The sequence below is a fragment of the Lepidochelys kempii genome, chromosome 15 (genome assembly GCF_965140265.1).
Source record: "Lepidochelys kempii isolate rLepKem1 chromosome 15, rLepKem1.hap2, whole genome shotgun sequence".
Taxonomy (NCBI): Eukaryota; Metazoa; Chordata; order Testudines; family Cheloniidae; genus Lepidochelys; species Lepidochelys kempii.
Window position 1 is genome coordinate 33,362,435 of NC_133270.1, and position 18,477 is coordinate 33,380,911.

General features: G+C 42.8%; 1 protein-coding gene across 5 annotated transcripts in view; it reads left to right on the forward strand.

The window, feature by feature from the left end:
- The window catches only part of ZNRF3 (zinc and ring finger 3), a 220,258-nt gene extending 210,739 nt beyond the window's left edge, over window positions 1-9,519 (forward strand). For 3 of the 5 annotated variants that reach the window (XM_073312245.1, XM_073312246.1, XM_073312247.1), the window contains 4 exons: window positions 2,616-2,783; window positions 5,646-5,748; window positions 6,531-8,273; window positions 8,935-9,519. In XM_073312245.1, coding sequence (XP_073168346.1) covers window positions 2,616-2,783; window positions 5,646-5,748; window positions 6,531-8,273; window positions 8,935-8,978 — 2,058 coding nt within the window. In that variant the 3' untranslated portion in view covers window positions 8,979-9,519. The remainder of the gene's footprint in view (window positions 1-2,615; window positions 2,784-5,645; window positions 5,749-6,530; window positions 8,274-8,934) is intronic. The other 2 variants (XM_073312244.1, XM_073312242.1) reach the window with 2 other exon arrangements.
- The last annotated feature ends 8,958 nt before the right edge of the window (window positions 9,520-18,477 follow it).

The window sequence follows — 18,477 nt, forward strand, 5'->3', positions numbered from 1 at the left end:
TTTCCAGGTTTATGGATCTTGGGTAGCAGTTTGGCCAATGTATATGGCAGAGGGGCATTGCTGGAACATGATGGCATATATCACATTAGTAGACATGCAGGTGAATGAGCATCTGAAGAAGTGAGGTTTTTACCCACAAAAGCTTGTGCTCAAATAAATCTATTAGTCTTTAAGGTGCCATCGGACTCCTTGTTGTTCCTATAAAAGAGTATATCCCATATTGGGTCATAGATTCAGAGATTTAAAAGCCATAAGGAACCATATGATCATCTAGTACAACTTCCTGCACAACACAGACCATTGAATTTTACCCATTAATTCCTGTGTCAAGGCTGTATCATCTGGCTGAGCTAAAGCAAGAAAGACATTTAGAAAGACATTCAGTCTTGATTTAAATATTTCACATGATGGAGAATCCACCACATCCCTTAAGTTGTTCTAATGGTAATTACCCTCACAGTTAAATTCAGACTGGAAATAAGGTACAAATTTGTTTTCTAGCTTCAGCTTCCAGCCATTGGATCCCGTTATGCCTTTGAATGTGAGATTAAAAAGTCCTGTACTATCTAAAATTTTCTCCCCATGTAAGTGCTTATAAATCGCAATCATGTCACCTCTTATCTTCTCTTGTGTCAACCAAACAGACTGATCTTCTTACCTTCTCACTGTCTAAGGCAGATTTTCCAGACCTCAGATCATTCTTGAAACTCTTTTCTGACCACTTTCCAGTTTTTCAACATCCTTTTTGAAAGGTGGATCCGGATCCGGGCGCAGTTTTCAGTAATGGTTTCACCAATTCCATATACTCAGGTGGTACCACCTACCTGCTCCTAGTCATCATTCCTCTGCTTTTATACATGCAGAGATCATCTTCGCTCTCTTAGCCACTGCATCACACGAATGCAGTTCAATTGGTTGTCCATTTGACCCCTAAGTTCTTCTCAGAACCTGTGCTTTCCAAAATACATTCTTCCATCCTGTGTGTGTAACCTACATTATTTCTTCTTAGATGTGTGAGCTTGTATTTGCTGAATTACAGCACACGTACTTTGAATAAAGCTATGTTTTAGTCACAGATAATTTTTAGTAAAAGTCATGGACAGGTCATGGGCAGGAAACAAAAATTCATGGCCCATGACTTGTACTATATACCCCTAATTAAAACTTGGACTGGGGGGCCACAGGTGCTTTGGGGTGGGGTGTGCAGTCTGAAACCCCTGCTGGTGGTGCGGTAGGAGGGTTGGCAGGGCTGGCAGGCCTCCCTACCCGGCTCCCCGGAAGTGGCCGGCATGTCCCTGCCAGCTCCTAGAGGGAGTGAAGGCTAAGGGGCTCCATGCGCTGCCCCTGCCATGAGCGATGGCTTCGCAGCTCCCATTGGCCAGGAACTGCAGCCAGTGGGAGTTGTGGAGGTTGGGTGCCTACAGGCAGGGGCAGCATGCAGAGCAGCTCCACCTAGGAGCTGCAGACACATACCGGTCACTTCCGGGAAGCCCTCCTGAGGTAAGCGCCGCCATGCACCCCAGTCCCGTACCCCCTCCCACACCCAAACTACCGCTGCTGGGGGTGGGAGGGGGTGGTAGCATGAGACTGCCCCAGCTCTGGAGCCAGCCGCACCGGCCGCTGCAGAGGTCACAGAAACTCATGGAATCTGTGACCTTCATGACAGACACACAGCCTTAACTTTGAATTGAGCCCAGCTTACCAAAGAATTGAGACCGCTGGGTCTAAATGGCCTGTGTCTGTCTGTCTTTTAATAGATGCTGTATAACATCTTACCTAGTTACTGTCGAACTAGAAAGTATTTTGTCATTGGTCTTTTTCTCCAAATAGAGAACAAAAGTATGTCTTGAATACTTGCCTTTTCTGATTGATTGACAATTTTACCATTTCTAGTAACAGGCTTATTACTGGGATTTTTTCCCCGTTTCATTATTCCTTTTTATTGTCCTTAACCCTACTATCGAAAGACTTTTCCTTGGCACTTTTGACTTCTTTATCAATTTCTATTTTATAGTTTTTGCTATCAATTTCCTCATTTGCTAAATATATTTTTTTGTTTTGTAGTGGTGCTTCCATTCCTCTTTTTAGTCAGAATGGCTTTTTAATTGAGGAAGTCTTCTTTTGTGATTGTAGAACTGTAGGTGTTTTGGGGATCTAGCAAAATAAAATATTCTTAAACAATTCCAATTATCACTCACATTTTTCTGTTTAAATTTTTCCTCTCAATCAGTTTTACTCATTTTCTTTTCAGGTTTGGAAAACTACTTCTCGTCAAGTGTTGTATGTGGAGCGTGCTCGCACACGCATGGGTGGTGTTTGGTTGGTTTTTTGTTTTTGTGTTTTAACTGGTTAGGACTGTGTTCTGTTTGCACAGAGAATGTTTAGCTCAGTGATAAGTTGATCACCCACACTCCTCCCTGTAGTGCATTTCATTTCCAGGATGTCTTCCACATAGAGAGAAGCCTAATCAGGATCTGCTTAGCTTATGAGACTTGACACCCATCTCAGCCTGAGGGGATATCGTTACAGATGTTAATGGTTAGGAACAGCATTATTTTTCTGCTATTCCAATTGCCTCAATCCCTCAAGCAGCAACGTTGTGTTTTATATTGTAGAATTCCATGAACAGGCTTGCAGTGCAGGCACTGGAAAAGATGGAAACCAGGAAGTTCAAGTCCAAAAGTAAGGGTCACCGTGAGGGAAGCTGTGGAGCTCTGGACACACTAAGCAGCAGTTCAACATCTGACTGTGCCATCTGCCTGGAGAAATACATTGATGGGGAGGTAAAAGAAAGCAGTTTCTCTAATCTGGTTGGTTGATGATGCTGGGCCAGTTTTGGCACAGTTGTCACCAGATGTGTATTTGGTGGCACATGAACCAAGGGTGGGGATCAGTGGGTAGGAGGTGTGGCAGTGTTGATTGCATCCTGCTGAAAGTGTAGGGAGGGCTTCCTCTCCAAAACTGGATCTGATAGACCAGGGGTAGTTAATAGGTGCACCATGGGCCAAATGCAGACTGCCAGATGCTTTTGAGTGGACCCCGAAATCTCTTTATTTACTTATCATTATTGTTATTTTTTATTATTATTTTCTCTGGTGTCTGGACTGTGACTATACCTTGACCAAGAAATTTGGACCTCAACAATAAATAAGTACTGGATCACCCTGATTTCAAGAACTATGTCAGCAATTACACTTTGTATGAGTGGATCATCTCATGGCTCCGTAGACCGATTCAGGAAGAACAACACTGACCGCACTGACCAGAGTCATTTGTCTATTTGTGTTGATTGAGCTTCATGTTTCCATACATGACACTGTGCTCCCAGCTATGCAATGCAGTTCTTATCAAAGTCATGGACAGCCACCTTGACAGCCTGGCACCATGTAATGCTCAAAGATAGAGTCAGAAATATTTCTTGGGTGCAGATTTTGTTTGAGTATCTTTAGAAGTGTTTCATCTGCACTCCGTGCCTGTAGTTGCTCGATCTTAATTCATATGTAGAATTTGTTTTGATAAATGGGTCTCAGGCATACAAATTACATAACCAGTCCATCTCAGCTGGTAACAAATCAAAATCAAATGACCTTCAATATCAGCCGAACCAGCTTGCACTAAGACTTCTGTGTGGGACACCTGGTCCTGCTATTTGGTGCCCAGCAGTCATTGTAGGTGTCACAAGTGGAAACTTCCAAGCTTTGTAATGTGCCATTGATAACAGATCCATGTTTCATACCCATAGAGCAATATCATGAAGACAACAGCGTTATAGATTTAGATTTGCATCTAAATAGATTTCATGTTGCTTCCAGATTCAATGATGAAGGCAACCATATGCTGCACTGGCTTTCTTAATTCACACATCCACTCTGTGATTGATTTGCACTTGATTGTTTAACATGCTGCCAAGATAAGTAAACTGTTTGGCAGCTTAGAGTGTGGTATCTTCCAAGCTTACTGATGGCTCTTGGGAAAGTTGTTGAGGAGCTGGCTGGTACATAGCTTCAGTTTCTGTTCGGCTGATGGTAAGGCCAATGTACAAGCAGCCTCAGCAAAGCAGTTTGTACAATCTTGCAGTGCTGCGTCAGAATGTTCTGTCAAAGGTAAAGTCATTGCCAGAGAGCAGTAAATTGTTGCTCTAGGAACTGCACTCTTGATGTGTGGGCTGCTTTTAAAGAGTGAGATATGAAATAAGATCAGGATGTAAGGATGTTTTCAGATCCATAGGTTACTTTACAAATCTAGCAAAGCGGAAACCACTGCTAATTTCAGAGTTCCCATCCAAGGAACAGGGTTATTTCAGAATAGGTACAAAGTGCCACGCCCCAGTAATCAGTTGACGATGGCCAGCCAATGAACTGACTGAGTATATACAGAGATGGCTGTACACAAACAAAGGCGAAGACTTAAGTCTGAGTACATTCTTTTATACCCAAGATGAGACCTTGTATCAAACGCCCCTCTCCTCTGATCTGATGTTTTATGACCAAATACAAGATTATGCCTTACACTCTAAATTGTATAATGTATCTATTTATTAGCAGTAACAAAACTATCAATGTTTGACAGAGACTTTGGGGACTTCCTGTGTTTACCCTGATTATATTTGGCTGGGTCATCATAATCTCTCATTCTTTCTTCATCCTTGGAACCTCATACCCAAATCAGAGGCATTCTAAGGAGTGAAATAACAGGATACTTACTAAGCCAAAAACCTTGTTTTGCATTTCTTCCCAAAAAAGGATCATTTAAAGATCTGATGAACCACACTAAACTAGGCCTACATTTATATTGATTATGCATTTGCTTATATATATTACTAGCTAATATGTGATACATGTGTATGTGTGATCCATTAAGGTCACTTAGGCCTTTACCATTTACCATGGCCTTTACCATTTTACATGAAGTAGGTTCACCGAATCATCGTCTCACCTCCTTACAGAGGAAATACCTTGGAAGAAGCTCAAAGTTGCAGAAAATGACTTCTAACTTCTCAGCCTCCATCCATGTTAGTGCCATAGTGAAAAGTGCCTGGCTGCCGTCTCCTCTATGACAACACTCAGGAACTAAGGAAGGGAATGAATCAAAGAGCGTGGCCCAAAGGGAAGGGGCAATCTAAAATCTCAGCGTGAAGTTTGAAGACACTGGATAAATAAAAAGGAGACACTGCCTTTTTTAAAATTTCCTCCCCTCAAATAAAAAATACACCCTTTGTCAGACATAAAAAAATAAAATAACTGCTACAGTAATTCAACACTGCACGTGAACAACAGTGAATGTGGCCATAGGGAACCCTGCCAGAAAGAGCACAAAACTAGCTAGAACTGTTGGGTGCTGCTGGAGGTAGATTAGAGGTTGTAGAGGAAAGAGTAGCTTGAGAGGAGGACAGGATGCAACAGGGAAAGAAGCTTAACAGCGTTGCTGAGCATGGAGATGCTCACCATGTGAATCAGCACGAACTCTCTCGAGCAACTATGCTCTTAGTTATTTGTTAACGCAGGTTGGTGGCTTTTCCTCCCCTCTTCCAGTAAGAGGCTGGGAATTGACCTGATCTGTACCTAAGCCAGAAGAACTAGGTGTGGAGTGTGAGTATTCATGCCTTTTAGGAGGAATCAATTAATTTTCTTCTTTCTCCCCAACAGGAGTTGCGGGTGATTCCCTGCACTCACAGATTCCACAAAAAATGTGTGGATCCCTGGCTGCTGCAGCATCATACTTGCCCTCACTGCCGCCATAACATTATAGGTAAGTCTTGCCCCTCAAATGCACACACCCAGGTAGGGCCATTTCTGGACTTCTCAGCTCTCTGGATGGAGGGGAAATTGTGTGTATTTCTGTACACTCCTAGGAAAATCCCTTTGGTGATTGGTCTGTATTGTAATACAATCCTGGGACTTCCTTCAAGGATGCCAGCCGATAACAGAGGTCATTTAAAGAAGTTTCTTTGAGAGTGACCCCATGTCCTAAAACAGCCAGGACACTATCCTACCATATCTCTTATCCTGGGCACATCCACCAGAGGGCAGCATCTATCAGTCTGTAGAAAAGAAGCTCAAATAAAATTCACCCAAGTTCACTGTATTTATATGGGTAAATATCAAGAAAAGCAAATAAATTAAAAGCAGCTGGTATGTGGGAGGGAGTTGTAAAATTCCTAGATTTCTCTGTGCAGCAACATAGAATGTGGTTCTTTCATTGACTTTAAAACATTTTCCATTTAAATAATTTGTAAGAAGAATGGAAAAAGGTGGGCAGAGATCAGTGTTCCTAACCCAGAGGGCTGGGAATGCTGAATAGGCAGCATATTGGCTTATGCAGAGGAAGGAGCTGAAGTCACTGCTCTTCCTTCCCTGGCCAATAGACCCAGGTGTTTCAAAGAACTTCTGGGTAAGTGTGCTTGTGTTGATTGTGTCACTTCTCTGGAGCAGGCTGGCACTTTTACTCACTGTTGCAGTCTGCCAGGTAACAAACCCTCAGCAGAGTGGCTGCATTTCCAGGACACACTGTTTGCTTTTCTCCCCATCCAGAACAAAAGAAGGGAAACCCAGGTCCGGTATGTTTGGAATCCACCAACCCAGTGCGCAGCCGGCAGCAGAGGGTGATCCTGCCCGTTCATTATCCTGGCCGAGTGCACAGGACCAGCCAGATAACTGCATATCCCACCCGGACTAGCATGGACCCCCATGGAAATCCCATCACGGTGCTTACAGTGGACCGGCATGGTGAGCAGAGCCTGTACCCAGCACAGTCCCCTACTTATATCCAAAGTTACCAGCCTGTTCACTTGGATCATGCCTTGAACACACATCGCTGTGGCCTGGAGCACAGAGCTTATTCTCCAGCTCATACCTTCCGCAGGCCCAAGTTCAATGGACGTAACTTCTCCAGAGCAGCTTGTTTTCCCCAGTATGAGACCATGTACCAGCACTACTACTTCCAAGGCCTTAGCTACCCTGAGCAAGATGGACAGCCTCCAGCTGGCATTGCCTCAAAGGGTCCCTCCCGTGCCTTCCAGCCTGGTGGCAGCATGCTGTTCCCTCCTGTGGTACATGTGATGCCCTCCTCCCGCTTGGAGAGTGGCAGCAGCTCCAGTTTCAGCTGCTATCATGGTCACCGCTCAGTGTGCAGTGGTTACCTGGCTGACTGCCCGGGCAGTGACAGCAGCAGCAGCAGTTCTGGCCAGTGCCACTGCTCCTCCAGTGATTCCATGGTTGACTGTACAGAGGTCAGCAACCAGGGGGTCTATGGGAGCTGCTCCACCTTCCGTAGTTCTCTGAGCAGTGACTATGACCCTTATATTTACCGCAGCAAGAGCCCCTGCCGAGTGGGGGATGCTGGTGGCACAAACCGAGGGGCGATTGTTCTCCTAGAGGGCCCCCATCAGGACGAGATTCTGGCACGTGGGCACGCTCTGCTGGGTGCTGACTGTCGGCCTGTGCCAGCTTCTTCCTCAGGGGACCAGCTTTCCAGCTGCAGCATGGAGATGAACTACAGCAGTAATTCCTCGCTAGAGCACAGGGATTCAAATGGCACTACCTCAGAGGGAGGCCTCGAGGCTACTCCCAGTGCTGCCTTGGATGTTCAAAGGAACTGGCACGGTCCAGAAGTAGCAGGACCTCTGATGGAACAAGCATGTGCTTGCTGCTTTGAGCTCCAGCACGCTGCCCTGGAGCCCAGCGGTGGGGCAACAGACTGCGGCGCACTCTTCTTGGGCTCCCCACTTTGGGGAGGGTGTGGCCCGGGGCTGGAACAGCAGCCAGGTAGTTCCCAAGGCTTGTATAGTGTTAACTCAGACCACTTGCATAGGACAGATGGGGTGAAATATGAGGGCTTGCCCTGCTGCTTCTATGAAGAGAAGCAGGTTGGCTGTGGTGGCACCGGTAGCAGTGGGGGTGGTGGCTGCTACACAGAGGACTGTGCAGTGAGTGTACAGTACACACTTCATGATGAGGCCTTGCCAAGCTGCTATAGGGGGGTGCGTGACATAGGTCAGCGCATCCCTATCATTCCTGAGGACAGAGACTGTGAGCTAGTCCTGCCGTTAGAGTGTCGGGGGACCCATGGAGGCTGTAGTTCCTGGGATGGGACGCCTGAAATGGATGCTCATCTACACCACCAAGGTCTAGGAGAGCTGCAGGAGGAGAGGGAGGTGTGCTACCGGGCAATGTCCTTTCTGCAGCAGAACTGCTCTCGGGACGAAGAAACAAGGATGCTCTTTCACAACCCCACTCCGAGCTCCCAGGAGGCAGCGGCAACCACAAAGGCTGCAGGTAAGAGTCAGACTTGGTTTTTCTCCAGCACCTTTCAGTCTCAGAGTATGGTGAAGAGAGCACCAGGTCAGCTGCACTAGTGTTCACAGAGATGGTCCACACATTATGGAAGTTACAGCTCACTCTCTGGAGAAGGGAAACTGCTCATCGTTACTGCCTATATTAGCCTCTTCTCCTCAGGAAATGTCCTCCGTTGCTCCCCTGCTGCAGTTTCATTGTTGGGAGTGCTATGCGCCATCTAGCCATGCTCATAGCAGCTCTAGACACCAATGGTGAAAACACAAGTGACTGCTGGCACCTAATCTAAACTAGGGATACAACCATTGCCACAGCCAGTGGAGCTGAAGCAGTGGGAAACTCAGGAAAAATGGTCAGTGCAGAAAAGGCCAAAGTGCCATGCGTGGGGTAGGTGAGGAGACTGGTGACCTTGAGGAGGATGAAAAGGAATAATGGAAAGTCTGGAATAGCCTCAGAGGAGAGTGCATGAAATGGGAGGGAGGTGCAGGCCCCCCCGATGCCTCGAAGTGTTTGTGGGAGCGAGTCTGGACTGGTGACAAAGTAATTAGTGGCAGAGGAAGAATCACCACTTGGGCTTCTCCTTCCCCAGGCCTTTTTCTTGGATGTGCCTGCGTTATGTCTAATAATTCTTTTATTCCTTCAGGCTCTGGATCTCATCCCCTGGAAAGAAGCCAAATGGGCGACTAGACCTGGCCAGACTGCCACAGATAGACAAGGAGAGCTTTTTATGGAGATTCCAAATGATGCTGGACTTTCTTTCAAACTTTTTTAGCTTTGACAAACACACAAAAGTGGTAATGTAGAGAAGCCCTTCCCGCACCCCAGCTGGACTGAGCCTCCCCTCCATTCCTTGCCAGCTTGATGCATCCTTCAGTCCTGGGTTTGTGTAAGTGAACAAAGCCCACGTGGAGCAGCTCTGAGCTCTAGTGCCATTTTTATACTAGTGACAAAAAGTGTTCTGTAAATATATATTTTTTTAAAACCATTGTGCGAGCTCTTACTGGCAGGTAACACTGCTGCATTAAACAAGACACCACATGTATAGATATTAGGGCTGTCAATTAATCATAGTTAACTCATGCGATTAACTCAAAAAAAAATTAATCGTGATTAAAAAAAGTAATCGTGATTAATAGCAGTTTTAATCACACTATTAAACAATAGAATACCAATTGAAATTTATTAAATATTTTTGGATGTTTTTCTACATTTTCAAATATATTGATTTCAAAGTGTACGGTCTTCACTTTATATTTATTTTTATTACAAATATTTTCACTGTAAAAAACACAAGAAATACCTCATACAAATATTGTAGTGCAAGCTCTTTATTTTGAAAGTGCAACTTACAAATGTAGATTTTTGTTGTTGTTACATAACTGCACTCAAAAACAAAAAATTCAAAACTTTAGAGCCTACAAGTCCACTCATTCCTACTTCTTGTTCAGCCAGTTGCTCAGACAAACAAGTTTGTTTACATTTACAGAAGATAATGCTGCCCACTTCTTATTTACAATGTCACCAGAAAGTGAGAAAAGGAGTTCGCATGGGACTTTTGTAGCCGGCATTGCAAGGTATTTATGTGCCAGATATGCTAAACATTCGTATGCCCCTTCGTGCTTCGGCCACAATTCTAGAGGACATGCTTCCATGCTCATGATGATGCTCATTTAAAAAAGGAAAAAAGTGTTAATTAAATTTGTGCCTGAACTCTTTGAGGGAGAATTGTATGTCTCCAGCTCTGTTTTACCCTTATTCTGCCATATTTTTCATGTTCTAGTAGTCTTGGATGATGACTCAGCACATGTTCATTTTAAGAACACTTTCACTGCAGATTTGACAAAATGCAAAGAAGGTACCAATGTGAGATTTCTAAAGATAGCTACAGCACTCGACCCAAGGTTTAAGAATCTGAAGTGTCTTCCAAAATCTGAGAGGGATGAGCATATGGAACACGCTTTCAGAAGGCTTGAAAGAGCAACACTCCAATGAGGAAACTACAGAACCCAAAGCACCAAAAAAGAAAATCAACCTTCTGCTGGCGGCATCTGACTCGGATTATGAAAATGAAAATGCGTCAGTCCACACTGCTTTGTGTTGTTATGAAGCAGAATCCATCATCAGCGTGGAGGCATGCCCCCTGGAATGGTGGTTGAAGCATGAATGAACATATGAATCTTTAGCGCATCTGGCATGTAAATATCTTGTGACGCCGGCTACAACAGTGCCATGCAAACACCGGTTCTCACTTTCCAGTGATACTGTAAACAAGAAGTGTTAGACCCGCAATAGAGGTCTCCCTATGGGATGAGGAGCAGGCAGATACTGGACACTGTGTTGGTGTATAATACTCTAAATGCTCTTTATTGATTACAAAACAAACCTTACTCACTCCACATTCACACCCCAAACATACTCTACCAGAGTCCAAAGGTCAGAAAGGTCCCAATAGCTAGTCAAGTTTCCTTCCAACCATAAGATCATAAAATGCGGGGAGCCAGTGAAAACCACATCTATATCCACACAGGGCTCTGGATCAATAACGACTCCAATTTGCAGAAATCATAGGCAACCATTTATAGTCCATTCCATCGCATCATCAGTTCTTTGCCTTTGTTTACTAGGCCTTCTACCCACACAATTCCAAAGAGACAATCCTGGATGGGCAGCCATGATCTAAGGCGTGCCCTTTCCTCCAATTCTTATGCAATTGTATATCAGTCCAGCTGGTGGTGTTTCCTTTTCTGCTGATTCTCCATATTTTTCTTGGAACATAACAAGATTGTTTTTGCACAAATAGTTCTAATAGTTCTTGACCTTAAGTTCTTGCTTCAGTTGCCAGCTTGCAACACATGTATTCATGTCAAGCACACGTCATTCATACCAGGTCTCAATGACCAATAACATATTACATTGATATATGAATCATAATATATATAGATAACAGAACAGAAGCAGGCAGCATTATCTCCTGTAAATATAAACAAACTTGTTTGTCTGAGTGATTGGATGAACAAGAACTAGGACTGTGCAGACTTGGAGGCTCTAAAGTTTTACATTGTTTTATTTTTGAATGCAGGATTTTTTGTACATAATTCTACATTTGTAAGTTCAACTTTCATGATAGAGATTGCACTACAGTACTTGTATTAGGTGAATTGAAAAATATTATTGTTTTTTACTGTGAAAATATTTGTAATAAAAAATAAATATAAAGTGAGGACTGTACACTTTGTATTCTGTGTTGTAACTGAAATCAATATATTTGAAAATGTAAAAAACATCCAAAAATATTTAAATTATATTGTATTCTATTACTGTTTAACAGTGCGATTAATCATGATTAATTTTTTTAATCGCTTACAGCCCTAATAGATACTGATCTCTCCCTAAGCAAGTGTAGGCCTTTGATGAGCTCAGGGCTATACCTGCCTTAGAAAACAGGTCAGCACCTTGAGTCAAAACTAGTCTAGGTGGATATAAATGATGAATCAATTCTTGGATGCTGCCCTATCCTCCTTGTGGCAAATCTCAGTGGCAAGCAGGTTTAAGAATCTTTAAGGGGTGTGTGGAAGATTGGGATACGGAAGTATTTTTGCCCCCTTCTGACATTTCTCTAACAGCTTGGCTGCTAGGGGGTCTGCAGACAAGGTCTGCTTTCCTGAAGGAGTGTAGATGGGAGCTCATGTGGAATGCTTCAGCTACCACCTGCTGAAAAAGAAGTTAGGTCCTTTTGCGCCTTGAGGCCTGTGGAGCAATAGGGAACAAGTGACTTTCTACCACATCGAAAGGCTGAGGGGATAACTGCTTCCCACAGAGAACCCCAGCATTCCTACAGCAGTTCTTCAGGAGAAACTGCAGCAAGAGAAATGCATTGCTTGTATGATGTCTGTGGCTTGTTTTAGTTCAGCTGGGGAAACACTTGGATGGGGGTTACTGTATTGTTTCCTTGGAGACTGCACATGGGTAATAATAGAATTAGTGCTTTCCATCAACTAGCACACCTTACATGCATGTACATGCATGGGGTTTTAGTGCCCAGAGTAAGGACTGGGTAAACTTGCTTTAGCCATTGTCTCTTTCTTTGCTGGAAGAGATATGGTTGATGTAGCTTCCATAGTGCAGTCTATGTTACAGGATTCTTTGGCCAGTCCAGCCTTGCCTGTGTTCATGCCTTTGCGTACAGAGAGCACTGCATACCCCTTAAGTTTGGGCACATAGATCTGTTCCTGTTTTTCTTGTAGTGGGGAATTTTTGTTACCATGAGATAATGCGCGCCATCCCTTCCAATAGCAATCGTTTCCTGTGGAAACTGTGGCTTCTGGATAAGAGGCCATGGCTGTCATGCTGTGTGACTGAGAACACAGTATGCACTTTTCTGTCTGGTGTACTCACACAGCAGGGATTCTCTTAAAGAGATCCTTACTAGTTTGTACCCACAATGTAGGTCTTGTAAGATATGATTGGAAATGTATTCATTACATTAAAAATAAAAAATTAGTGTGAAGTTTATTTTTACTGAAACATTGCCCTGTGTGGGACAGCATTGGGCTATTCATGGGAACCAGGAAAAGGATTCCAGTCAGTCTTGATGGATGTCCTGGATGAATGAATGAAAAAACCAACAGAGCTTAAATAATAAAAAATAATTTGGATTTTTACATTTCTTTTCACTTCTAATACTCTACAGTTTTTGAAAAAAAACACTAGGAAGGATAAATATATTTAAAGGAACCCTGCGTCTCTCTCTAAATGAGTAACCATGAGTGTAGCTTTTCAGAGATTTGGTGTATCTTACAACAAGATACAGGAGCTGTACTATAAAATTGAAAACCATTACAATAAACATATTTCCTGTGTATAAAGATGCAGAAACCAAGCAATATCTTCTCTGAGTACCAGTGACATATAGTGTGTTTGTGGGAAGCTGTGGGATTTTATCAAATTTTCCACTTTGAATACACTCACCGTCCCCAACCCTCAAAGAAATGCACTAGAGGAGGTATGGTTATGATGTTGTATTTACACATCTTGGGCATGCTGAGAACCACCAAAAATTTTGGCCACTCAAGATACTTGTAACACTGTAACTAGCATAGGCTGAGGTATGGTAAAAAGGGTGTAAAATGTCTGTCTGAATGTTTTGGCTGTGTTCCCATCTACATGGGTATGGTCTTACTCAGAATACCTAGAAATGCCACTCCCTCCCTGCAAGCCATTTTGTAGAGATACATTCTCTTTAGTTCCCATTTCTGACCTTGTTACCTTCTGCATTTGCTCATTTTCCCTGCTGAAAGCCCATTGGGACTAATGTGTCTGCAATGACACACAGGCTGATTAGCCACAATAGATACTATTTTAAAACAAAAATGCCTTTCTATTGCTTAAATAAACTGTTGCCGTTGTGTTGGGCTCAGGAGGCACTATTTAAAATGTTTAATTAAAATTTATTCTGTAGCACTTAAAAATGGTTTTGTATAAACTTTGGTGTAAAGATTTGTAATAATATAGTCAAAGGGCTCTTTCTCCATTACCATTTTTTTACTGTTTTAAAGGCTAGGAAACAACTTGTATATATTCTGTATATGTATAGCAGCACATTTCATTTATGGAAATATGTTCTCAGAATATTTATTTACTAATATATTTATCTTAAGCCATGTCTTATGTTGAAAGTGTGTGACATTATTGGAGTAATCATTGAAAATCACTAACATGAGGCCCTGTAAATACATAATTGCACACAAAGATTTTACAATATTTGCCGACCAAAAAATGATTTAAAGCAAGTCGTAGTTCTCTACAGTTTTGTAACAAAGTGTACAAATGTCTGTTAAAAAAAACAAAACAAAATACAGTTTTATCAAGTATATTTTGAAAGTTGTTGTGTTTTGTGGGGAAAGAAGCTGATCAGTATTGTGCCGCTAAAGAAAATCCTGGGGGCCTGCAGGTGAAATACTTGAAAATAAACTAAGCTTGCACAGGCCTCTTGTGAAAGTTCTACTTGACCCATGTGAAGACTGGTTTAGTAGTACAACATTTAGAAGTATATCTCTCAGTAGAAGTGTGTGTAAATGCCTCTTTCCAAGCTGCCCATCCACCATTAAACTCGCCTAACCAAAATTCTTTCTTAGACTCACTTTTCATGATGTCCATGAGAAGTGACCTGATCATAACGACTATGACCTATTGTAAGTGAATAAAAACTATTTTAATTGGACCACCAGGATGTACATATGACTAGAGAGCAAAAGTGATCTTTTCAACCTTCCTTCCTCTAGCCCTTCCTCACTATTTGGTGCCCCTATTCATGTGCCTTGAGGCAAGAACTGTCAGTCTACCTTTACTGTAAAGTGCCTAGCGTATTTTTGCGTACTCTAAAATAGTAGTTCATGTTTAGCCCTGGCACACACTTACCCACAGTATAAAGCCAACTTACAATATGTCAATACACTGAAAACAGAGCAGCTATTCCAAAATTAAACTAAAAATAAAAGCTAAAATGTGTTTTCAGTGTATCTGTCCTGGAAACATTCACTGACTTCTGATATTTTCCAGCTCCTTTTTGTTGATTTTTCCTCCTTGTCTCACTATCTACATAAAAATTAGGTTAAAACAGTCTTAAATTAGCTATACTGGACCATGATCAAAGGACAATGATAATCTTGGCGATAAAGGGAGAGAGACATGTTAGGCCTGATCTTTGCCAGACTTTAACTGTTTGGGCTGAAGTTTTCAATGCAAAGTATTTGCCTCAACCTAAATTTATTTTGGAAAACTTCAGCCAGAACAGTTCCAACATTTTCAAGAAAAAGGCCAGTGAAAAATACATTTTTCCCATGTTAAAAAAAAAATTCTTGCGATTCCCCAGACAACTGAAGGAAAGGGCGAGACATATGCCTTTGGAGGTAAACTCCTAATACCATCCTCTCCAAAAACTTAAGCTCAGTCTTGAAACAAGTTAGGGTTTTTTGCCTCCACAACTCCCTTTGGAAGGCTGTTCCAGAATCTTCATCTAATTTCAAGGCTAAACTTGCTGATGGCCAATTTATATCCATTTGTTCTGGTGCCAGGGAGACTTTGGAGAAATTGGCCTACAGTCATAGTCTATGCTCTCCCTCAGAGTCTGGGTTTCTGCCCTTAACCAACAAGCGGCCCAGTCTGTTAATTTCTGTACAAATGCAGAGGGCTATAATCCCCCAGTCCATCTTCCTGCTCTAAATTTCTGGTTGTATTTTTCTATGTACAGGCCCACCCCATCCAAAATGGCTGCCTTAATCACATCATAGTCTATTGCAGGCATATTATTGAGAGTCACATATGCTCCATGTGCTTCCCCAGTTAAGCAGGGTGCCAGCCCAAGGGCCCACATTGTTCTGTCCCAACCAGCCACCCTTTTGAAAGTACTAAAAACACATCAGGGTCATCCACAGGTCCCATTCTGCAGAGTCCTGTCCCCTGTGCCCAGTTTCTGTTTGCAACTGCAGGACTCTCAAAGCTTTGCTGGAGTTGTTGCTGAACCTGGGCTTGCTCCTTAATAAATTCCTGCAGGCTCTTTGCTGCTCTGCCTGCCAGGCAAGCAAAGACTGTTTCTTTACATGGTGGGATTGTTGGAAGGCTACAGGGTCTTCTGCAGCTCTTTGCTGCTCCACCAGCCATTGCAGTGTTCCCTTCATCATCCAGACTGCCAAACCTCTCTGTCAGGTTCTCCATTCACAAGGACACAGGCAACTTCCGGACAAGACCCTAAGTTGTGACAGAGTGACATGCCACATGGATGGCTCTTCCACAAACTCAGACCATGCTAAGACCTTGCTTGTAAATACCCCTCTGTAATTTATGTACAGTGTTTTAATCCTTCACCAACGCATAGCAATGTCTCTACGCTGTTACACTGTCTCTCAGGTTCTCGACCCATTCCCCAAAAGGGGAGGACAAGTTGGCTCTGCCCAGAGGACTCTTCTAGCCACCTTTCCCCCAAACACCCTTCCTGTGCCCTTTTATACAAGGTCACTGTTAATGCTTAATTGACACACCAGCCCCAATCTGGCTTGTAATCAGGTAGAGATCTGTCCAGTTAGACCTCCTCTAGGGAAAACCTAATTAGTACTAAAAGTGACTAGAGTGCTGGCCCTCTAGTCACAAATGGTAATAAAACTCTCTCTGCTGGAAATACCTTCCCTAATGCATTCTAGGATTGCATTAACTTTTTTTCTGGTTGCATCACATTGGTGACTCATAGTCATCCTGTGTTTGACCAGTACACCCAGGTTTTCCTCATACTGTGTCACTTCTAATTGGTAAGCTCCAAATTTATAGGAAAAATTCTTGTTCTTAGTCCCTAAGTGCATGACCTTACATTTTGCACTATTACATTTCATCCTGTTTCTATTACCCCAGTTTTCAAGGTTGGCCAAATGTATGATATTCCAGTCCTCCCTTGATTGGCAATACCTCCCGATTTTGTATCATCATAAATTTTATTAGTGCACTCCCACTTTTTGTGCCAAGGTCAGTAATTAAAATGTTAAGACAGACCGATCCCTGAGGAACTCGACTTGTAACTTCCCACCAGCCTGACGGTTCACCTTTCAGTATGACTGGCAGTTGTCTCTCTGTTAATCAGTACGTTAACAACCTTTTGATTCCCATCTACTTTAATTTCCCATGTGAAACTGTATCAAATGCTTTACTGAAATCCAGCCAGATTAGGTCTACTGCATTTCCTTTGTCTAGAAAATCAGGTATCTCAAAGAAAGAGTTGGTCAAGTTGGGCTGGCACAACCATTTTGTAAAACCATTTTGTATTTTATCTCAGTTACCGTTTACCTCTGTCTTTATTTACTCTTTTTCAAAATTTGTTCTGAAACCTGGCATACAGCTGAGGTCAAACTAACAAATCCGTAGTTTCCCAGATCTCCCCGCCTCTTCCCCCCCCCCCTTTTTTTTTTTACACTTTCTGAAATATAGGTCCTGTATTTGCAATTCTGCAGTCATAAGGTATGATCTCCAAGTTTATGGATTCATTAAGAATCCTGCCTATTAGGCTAGCAATTTAATGTGCCAGTTCCTTTAATATGCTTGGCTGGTGATTATCTGAGCCCCTTCCTCCCCCTGCATTTGGTCCCATTAAGCTGCTTGAGTTTGCCACATCTAAGGTGTAAGTCAATTTCTGTTGCTATAGCTACTGCCACCCAGCTCCTCATTAAAGATGGAGGCAAAGCATGTGTGTAAATTTTGAGCCATACCCAGATTATCTTTAATCTCCACCATGTCCTCAGCAATGTTCCTGCTAATTTTTTCCATCCATGTGTGGAGTTCATTTTATGTGCACCAAGGTAGTGTGGTTGTGCACTACCAGTAGAAACAAAAAAACCTAGCTATAATATACATTTTTAAAAAGTTACCATAGGGATAATTACTCCAGCCAGGACAGGTTAGGCATTTTAGAACTCACTACTCAAAGAATTAAATTTGTGTAAGAAAAATAAAAATTATGAAATGCATAGACCAGTCAAAACACTAAAATAACACACTTTGAAAGACTAAAATTACAGAGAATATATGTGCATTGCAGAAAGTACCAAGCAGTAACAACAACAATAATACAAGTAGGTGTTGGGAGGCAAGTGTGAAAGAGACGGTGTGTGTGACAAACAAACTGTGTGTGTGTGTGTGTGTGTGCTGGCTATTGGGGAAGTTTGAGAGAGGCCATGCACTGTCTCTGTCTCTTTCCCACAGTATTCTTGCTAGCAAGTTAAAGAAGTATGGGCTGGATGAATGCACTATAAGGTGGGTAGAAAGTTGGCTATATTATCGGGCTCAACGGGTAGTGATCAATGGCTCCATGTCTAGTTGGCAGCCGGTATCAAGTGGAGTGCCCCAGGGGTCGGTCCTGGGGCCGGTTTTGTTCAATATCTTCATAAATGATCTGGAGGATGGTGTGGATTGCACTCTCAGCAAATTTGCGGATGATACTAAACTGGGAGGAGTGGTAGATACGCTGGAGGGGAGGGATAGGATACAGAGGGACCTAGACAAATTGGAGGATTGGGCCAAAAGAAATCTGATGAGGTTCAATAAGGATAAGTGCAGGGTCCTGCACTTAGGACGGAAGAACCCAATGCACAGCTACAGACTAGGGACCGAATGGCTAGGCAGCAGTTCTGCGGAAAAGGACCTAGGG